Here is an 8,676-nt window from a genome sequence, read left to right as displayed (position 1 = left end):
ATATATATAATTTGGAATGTTTGCCATATTGAAAATTTCAGCAGCAAATTTAGTTAAAAGTAACTTAAATACCTGCTTTGTAAATGTTTTAAAATAATGTTATTATTTTGCAAGTCCACATATTTGGAATAATTGAATATTATGTTTTACTTCATAGTGTGATAAGAACAAGAACCTCATTACAAAATGTTAAACAAGGCAGGGACTCGATGACAAAGGTTCAGACAATTGGGATCTTGTTTAAAAATTGAATGAAACTATAAAGACCTACAAAGTAATTAAACCCATAAAGGTGTCATTTTTAGTACTGAAACTGCGTTCAACAGATTAATAAACTGTAGGTAAGTATTTTTCTACAGTGATCTAAATGAACAAAGGATTGTTCAGATATAAATATAAAAGACCTCTCATGAGCTGAATGTTTTTGGACCTTAAATGTTTCAAACAAGCACAATTAAATAAATGTTAGGGCCAAAGTCTCGATTGTTTTTCACTTTTCATAGAAAACCTTGAATCCTTTTTTTTCAGACAGGACAGCCTGAAACTCAGCTTTCATTCAGCAAATTTGCTTTTGGAGAGAGAGAGAGAGAGAGAGAGAGAGAGAGAGAATGAAATACCCTTCAGCAAAAGTGGAATATAGACAGGCAAGGAAGCAGGAAAACAAGACCTCAGTCATATGTATAAACAAATTTATGCACCTGCTTTTTTTGTTCTTTCAGTTTTTAACCTTTTAATCGAGTGTGCTAACTATTTCATTGAAGAATGCAGAGTTGTGTGTGCTAAAATTAAATCATACCCATTTTCCCTCAGAAAAGTTCCACATGAGAAAAAAACAGAAGAAATATTTGTATGTACTAAATCAAATCTCATACAAATTTAAATTTAACCCATTTGAGCAAGTAAGTGATCATTAGTATCCACATCGCAGCAGAATATTTCAAGTACTCTTTATAGTATATCTTGAAGTTAGAAAAACAATGCCAATGCAATCAGCCATTGCAAAGAAGTTCCACTTTGTAACATTCATACCGCTTGGGATGTGTATTTGGGGATGGACGCTCAGCAAGGCCCACCAAGAACTGAGCAACCTGAAATGGAAAACATGTCTCTACAAGGTGATATAAAGAACAAGAGAACAATCAGTCAAAAAGTCAAATGTTAGGGAAAAAACCAAACCTCCCCTCCACGTCGTCCAGAGCCATAATAACCTCCTATTAAGTGTCAAAACAGCCAAATTTAAAATGACCATGTTACACAAGCTGCTTTGGGATGTGTGTATAACTATATGTTCTTAACGACATAAATCATATACCTATGATTACCTATGATAAGCACATCCAGATCAGTGCCAGCTTGAATGTACTCAGGCTTCAATTTTAGCCACTTTCCACTTCGATCACTAGGCTCCCATTTAGAACCGAGGTCTTTGATAACTATTCCCTCATCTCTAAACAAAAGGATTAGAACAAAAATTCTTTAGAAGAGGTATAAACAGTTTCTTCCTTTTCCACTTCTAATAAATATAAATATATTATATATACTAAAAATAAAATCACCGAAATAAAACAATCATCCAAATTTAATATAATAAACTTTGACACAAAATCCACAATTCTTCATCTCAACTTTATATTGGATGAATACAGTGCATGGGAGATATACAGAAATACAGACAGACAAACACTGACATGGAACATTAAAAATTAAAATATATGTAAATAAAGAAATGGAAGATATGTTTTTGTATTATCCTTCCTAAAATGTAAATTCAGCAAGTGAAGACACATAAATGGCTTATAGCACACCCATCAGCGTATTAGGATTGCAACATATACAATGCACAAGCACACTATATATTGCACAAGAATTGAACATTTATATTAGAAATATAGGAGCATGAATGATTGAACATTACACGAACCAACTCTTTCTTAACCCAAAAATATCAGGTTGAAGAACATAAATTGCTTTCTATATAACAAATGCTAGAAAGCATAGAAAGCATGTAAAAGTGCTTGTAGCCTAACACTGTCATTTGAGGATATTTTCATTATGATCTTTCCTGCTCAATTTAGCATTCAAAAGGAATTAAGAGAGATTAACAAAGAAAATTCCAAGGACAGCAATGGAGTCTGGTTTGCTGAGTTTGGACTTTTGAGGATATACGCAAAGACCCCAAATTAAATGAGAAGAATTCCTACTCTCTTAAGTCCATTTATGGCTACATCATGAAAAATCATTTTTGGCTTTTCTTCTATATTGAAATATTAGCATCTTAAGGCAAACATATACAAACAGAAATTGTCAAATGTTTCAAAAGTTCAGAACCTTCCTATATGGCTCAATCATACTGATTTTGGAAATGTCCAAGAAAATTATGATGAGTAAAACAAATTGCTAAACTGAATTAGGGATTTTGCTAACCTGTTCTCTATAGTTTCTTTGAAAAATTTCTCAACTTCGTCCACATTATGAGCAATGAATGACCAACATGGTTCACCTGCAAAACAACATGGGAAAGAGGACTGATTAGTGAAAGCGTATAAAAAGTTATATGAATTACCAAGTACCAAAAAAACATTGCAACCATAAACAGGGAATCAATTACAATTGATAAATGGATACTAAGTTTATTTAAGTATCAATCGTGTGTATAGCTAGTAGTAACATTGATGCTCACAAAAGATTAAATACTCCAAATCCACAACCAACAACAACAATCGGTGTCATTGCTCCCTACATGTATCATGTCCACAGTGAGATAGTTCACATAGAGATCTCACTTGACCACTTCATGCAGAGTCTTTTTAGGTCTTACTCTACCTCTAATCACTAGTCTATTTTCCATCTGATCCACCTTTCTCACTAGATGCTCTACCAGCCTTGTCCCCGCATGTTCAAACCAGTTAAGACAAGATTCTATCATCTTTCCAATAGTGGGTGTTACTCCAACTTTCTCTCTCATCCTCATTCTCATTTTGTCCATACACGTATAACCACTTATTCATTGAAATCAAATGATGTTGCAACAGTATCTCCAGTGTCGAGGAGGTCACAGAACATGTGATCAGTGATCACTATCATTTGTATGCTTAACTGTGAGGTGTTTGGGAAAGCTGTAAAATTTAGCTTGTTATGGTTGTTGTGGTGGATCTTTTAGATATGTTGGAGAGGGATTGTGAAGATGAAGCTAAAGGGGCAGGGACTCTCTATGCATTTGTGTTAATAGGGAAACAGTTAGAATGGGGTAGGAGGGGGAGCATTAACAATGGGAAGTGTGGGATATGAACACGTGAGGGGAAGGTGCTTCTTTGAGAGAGTGTGGGAAAGCTACAGAGGACAACATTAGTGTGTGAATGTAGATCAATCTGATACTTTTCTAATGACTCTTGTGGTTAGGAACTTGATTGAAAAATTTTATTCCTTATAGAGATCCAACTACATATTTTTAAACTGCAGGGATCTAAACGAAAATTTGAGTAAAAATTATAAGGTCTTGCAAACATGAAAATAACAAAAACTAAACCAATTAGTAAACCAATGATGCAAGAGGAAAAAGTATTTCCTTATAACTTATAAGACACACAGACAATTAAGTTGAAGTCGAAAATTCCATACCAGAAGAGCAATGACTATTAAGACCACCATTAGGTACTAAAATTTCAAGGCGCCCCTTCAATGGCCTCACAACTTTACGGAGAATCTCATGTCGTTCCTTCAAAGTTTGGTGAATTACACTAGTATCTCCAAAATAAAGGATATCAAATGCAACATCTAGCCAATCTGAAGTCAAGGCATTTTAGATATAAATTCTCTTGCACTAGAACATTTTCCTGAAGTAAGAAATTAGTTGCATAATTACAGAAAGAATTAGTTACTCATCCATCCACTGAAACCAAAACGACACCGAAGTTCTAGATAGCTGGAATTAACAGCTAAACCGTTCAGGTAAAAGGATACAGCATAACTGCATCAAGAAAGGACCGAGAATAGTTAAAAATTTAGCTTGATAATTTCTCATACCAGACAAAATTTATATACACAGACAAAATTGAGAACCTGTCTGTCACTGTCAAGTCCATCCCTTGCTGCCTTGGCTGCAACAGAGAGGGAAAAAAAATGGTAACTAATACTGAAAATAGAAGTTTTAATGTGGCCAAGCAAAAATAAAGGTGCATGCCTATTTCCTGATTTGAGCCAAACTCAGCAAAACGATTCAAGGAACTGTCCCAAACCAACATTTCACCATCAAGTATGCACCTACATAGGATCATAAAGAGAAAATAACAAATAAGCTTTTTAGAAGGGGGAAAATAGATCACTTAATTTTCTTCATCATACTAGCAATCACGCATAGAAACTTGAAACTGTGGTGTCAATGACATCAGAATTAGAATATTGAATACTTTGGGAATATAGAAAGATAACATTTGGAGGATAGAGGCGAGGAAAAAAAGTACAACAGAGGATAAAATAATGTCCATCCTACACATTATAATTATGGCCATCCTATCCAGCAACAAAAATAAAATAATGGGATAAAAATTAATGAAGACAAAACAAATTTGTAATGATGAAAAGAAACATATTGCTCACCTATCTACCAAAATGTTTTGCTGTATGATTTCTGACATTGCATGTGCATATTCTGAATGATCAAGGAAGTTCCTGCAGCAAAATGAAAATGGGAATTACAGAAGATGCAAAAAATAGAATACAAAGTGATTTAATAATTTTACAAATAACTAGAAGTGGAAAAGAACTAGAAGATCATGTCATGTCATGACTGAGCAATGTGATGATTCAAAGGTAAGAACTAAAGAAACAAAACACGTGCAGGTAAGGATGCCAGCAAAAGCAAGAATCCTCCTTAGGTGAAAGGGCCACAATTTGGAGCAAGTCACCATGTCACATACAATTAAAGAAGTTACATATGCACATACCTCGAGAAGAAATGTATCTCTGTTCCATTTTTGTGAATTTGAATGCGGTCACCATCAAATTTGCACTCGACAACCACTTCCTTCCCATGAAGCTAAATAAAAGAGCACATAATACAAACACAAAGAAATTCAAACTAATGAGTTCACACGATTTCACAATATAAGAATTCGTGAATTTTGATCTCTTGAACAATTCCAAAATGTTTTAAATATAGTGGTTACAGTTCTGAACTGCTTTACGATGAAACCAATTCGAACAGAAAACAGATTAATGCTTGGCGCCTATAGTTTAAGCTGGAATGAGTAGCCATTGACATGGTGATCTGAATAAATTCACATAATGGGGAATTCAAAGGTTTGACCTTGACAATGCATGAAGGGATACAAAAAAATGATGGATTAATTTATTTATTTATTCAGCAAGAAAGGAGAACGCCTACTTGGGTAAGAATTATACACACAAGATAACTGGTCTGCAAATAGGACATGATTTAGAGGATAAGCCAGAGACAATGAAATTGTTCGATGAAGCATTTAATGTTAAAACCTAAACCCCAAAATCCCAAAGGAAAAACCCCAACACCTAGTCATCAAAAGGGTCGAGTGCCACAGCACTGCAGGTGTGGGAAGTCAACCAGTGGCTTCAGAAACCCTGATTGTGGTCAAATGTTCCCCGTTTCAAAGTGGCATACATAAAACATAGGATAATAATGAAAAAATATATATATATATATAAGAAAAGGGATAGAGAATTAGAAATCTCAAGGGCATACATAAAAATCTTAGCAAATAGTAAAGCGAACCTTCTTCCATGCTTCAGCTGCATTAGCAACTCTCTTAGCTAGCTGAGGACGCACAGCTTTTCCAACTTCAATATCCTGCAATTTAAGAAAAGAAGATACAAGATTGTTCATACAAACCATATATGAAGAACATATCCCTTCTTTTGCAATGATATATATATATGTGTGTGTGTGTGTGTGTGTGAGTGAGAGAGAGAGAGAGAGAGAGAGAGAGAGAGAGAGAGAGAGAGAGAGAATTGAATAGATGAAGTAAAGGCACACATTTCCATGTTTGGACTGAACACAAATCACAGTTTGATAAAGCCCTGACTTAGTGAAAATTAGTGTTTAGCTCACCATGGCTTGTTCAATCACAACCTTTTTACAAAAAAGTTAGGAAAAATTTATTAGATAAGAAGAAATCAGAGCAACAAAGAGAGAGAACTAAACATTTTTTGGTATGTCAGTGGATAAATGAAAATCACTAAATAGCCTCTGAGCCAAACACCAAATGGATACCAAAATAGTAATCCTATTGAAAATAAAATCAACTCTCAAGAAGAAATGCAGAAGAATGACAAAAACCAACGTCAAAATGCTATATAGAGCTCCAAGACTCCTTCCTATGTCACTACAAACCTGTCGCTTATGACGCTGATTCCGATCCCTTAGTTTTTCACACACTAATTTTAAGTCACATGTAACATTAAATAAGTCTTCAGCATCAGGATGGAATTCATGAAAAATGCTTTTTTCACTAATTCCTAGCTTCAGATCTGCAAGACATAGTTAATGATTAATCCCAAGCAAGGCATTAAATCAATTCACAGGGTTAAACAAAAACACCTTTGAGGACTATCATGATAATCCACTTCATTTCCTGTGCATTTGTCTTTTGGATAAAGGTAGAAAGAACCTGAGTCTTCTCGGCCCTGTATCCACAATCATGCAAATCAAACCAAAGAACAATTCTGTATCTGAACTTACGATAGTGAAAACACTGGAAGTTATAAACTGGGACTATAATGATACAAATAATAATGCATGCAAAAGAAAGGGACCAATCAACAAAGGTTTCATCCACAGAATCAAGCAGCAAACCTGTTTTCACTAGCAGCCAACTGATCAAGCAAGTCATTTACCTCCTTTATCGTCAATCCACCCGAAGCAGTACCTTGCCTGCGCTGCAGTACCTGTTTCACAAACAATAACATTTCTCAAGTCTCACTGAAACCTTAAAAATTTGCTCTTCCCTTTCAACAACTAAAACATAAAAACACATCTTCACTACCTTCTTGCAACATATTTCAATCCAAAATGATTCGTCCTCACCAAAAAAATCTATTACTCACAACATGGGTCAATAAAGAAGGGGAAAATGATGAATATAAAGCACATGGATGTTACATGTATGAAGTCTGAACCATAAAGCTTTCATATTCCATTTCAGTGCAATGTAAAGGCACAACATTCACTACTTTCTAGAGACAGTTACCTATATTCAACCTTCTAAATAACACACATTTTCTCCAAAACAACTGTTACTCAAATATTACACGCTCACAAGTCGCAAAATATAATTCTACTATAGGATGACATATTCAATATTTATCTTCGAACAAGACTCTAAACTGAACATGTCTATAAAGTAAACCAGCAAAATTATATTCACCATTAATTAATGATGTCATGGTGTAATACAGCGAGCTGAGTAAGATTCTAGAAGAGTTTGAATCAGTTAAGTTGATCTGTTAGGTAGATAGAAAAAGTGCCAGCAAGGACAGATTCCCGTAACTAACTAAAGCATATAAAGACTCCTCTACCCTTTGCACTAGCTTGATGAGCACGCTTCTCCTCTATGTATATAAGCACACTTCAATGTTTAAGATCACTTTAGTGATTTAGAATACACATACCAGATTCTTTTATCTATCTATCTATCTTCTGATTCTCAAAAATTTTTATGGTGAATACTCCCTCAGTTCCACACTTCCAGTGCACTATGATCTAGTTCTTCCCCCCCCCCCCCTTTTTTTTTTCTCTCTCTCCTTTTCTTCTCAAAAGCTATTTGAAATTTGACTTCTATTTTATCATTTTTGCTGATTTTACTTTCTCCTCCAAATGGCTATGAAAGCTCTGAAGTAGGGGACAAAAAAGGAAATGAAAATGGAAAACCAAAACACCCAAAGCTTCGAATTTTTTTCATACAAAAAGAATAACATAACGAAGAGTGGAGAGGGGAAGTGAACCTCGGTGGCGACGAGGGCGAAATTGCCGGCATTGGCGCCGGTCTTGGCGCCGCCCTTGCGCCAATTAATGAGGCGAAGGGCGTCTTCGGAGTCGCGAGACATGCCGAGGGCGTCGATGAGGGAAATGGCGAGGACTGACTCCTTGAGGCCGTAGGAGCCGCGCTCGCGGTCGAGGTTTGGGAGGACAAGGCGAATGGCAGGGAAGAAGTTGCGGTCGGCGCAGAATGAGTCGAGGAACTTGCGGAACTTTGCGCGCTTCTTGGCCGGCGACTTGGCACGCTGCGTCCAGTTGAAGAGGCTGCACATAACGCTGAACTTGGTTTGCTCCGTCGCCATTTTCTTTCTTTGTTTTGTGTTGGGAAGGTTCAGTGTGGGTTTTAGTTAAGTTGGGGTTTCGGCCGGTTGACGGTGTTGATGTATTTAACCATATATAGTGTTGGGTTCTGCGTGTGCCTTCGTCGTCACCTCGTCATGAGCGGAGCAAACGAGTCGCTGCCTTGCTGGATACGCTTTTTAAGTCAAAAGGCATACTTGTGAATCAAATTAGGTGGAGAACTTAATTAAGTTTTTTTTTTTATATCAAATAATTTAAATAATAAATAGTTATTTAAAAATAATTTATAAATAAGTTATTTTATATTTGGATATTTAATTCTAAAAGTATTTATTTTATAAAAATATAATAAAAAAATAGTAGTATTA

General features: G+C 35.5%; 1 protein-coding gene across 1 annotated transcript in view; it reads right to left on the bottom strand.

Moving 5' to 3' along the window:
• LOC107483951 (DNA ligase 4) overlaps positions 1-8,457 on the bottom strand; it is a gene marked incomplete in the record, with an annotated part of 13,961 nt that extends 5,504 nt beyond the window's left edge. The window contains 14 exon segments of the mRNA XM_052260292.1: positions 1,030-1,088; positions 1,177-1,211; positions 1,323-1,447; positions 2,425-2,500; positions 3,619-3,814; positions 4,060-4,097; positions 4,181-4,260; positions 4,597-4,668; positions 4,944-5,035; positions 5,747-5,821; positions 6,365-6,501; positions 6,572-6,657; positions 6,827-6,918; positions 7,975-8,457. Coding sequence (XP_052116252.1) covers positions 1,030-1,088; positions 1,177-1,211; positions 1,323-1,447; positions 2,425-2,500; positions 3,619-3,814; positions 4,060-4,097; positions 4,181-4,260; positions 4,597-4,668; positions 4,944-5,035; positions 5,747-5,821; positions 6,365-6,501; positions 6,572-6,657; positions 6,827-6,918; positions 7,975-8,310 — 1,499 coding nt within the window.
• Positions 8,458-8,676: the final 219 nt, after the last annotated feature.

This window comes from Arachis duranensis, chromosome 4 (genome assembly GCF_000817695.3).
Source record: "Arachis duranensis cultivar V14167 chromosome 4, aradu.V14167.gnm2.J7QH, whole genome shotgun sequence".
Lineage (NCBI taxonomy): Eukaryota > Viridiplantae > Streptophyta > Magnoliopsida > Fabales > Fabaceae > Arachis > Arachis duranensis.
Note: the sequence above shows the minus strand (reverse complement) of the source record. Positions and strands in the feature narration are given on the sequence as shown.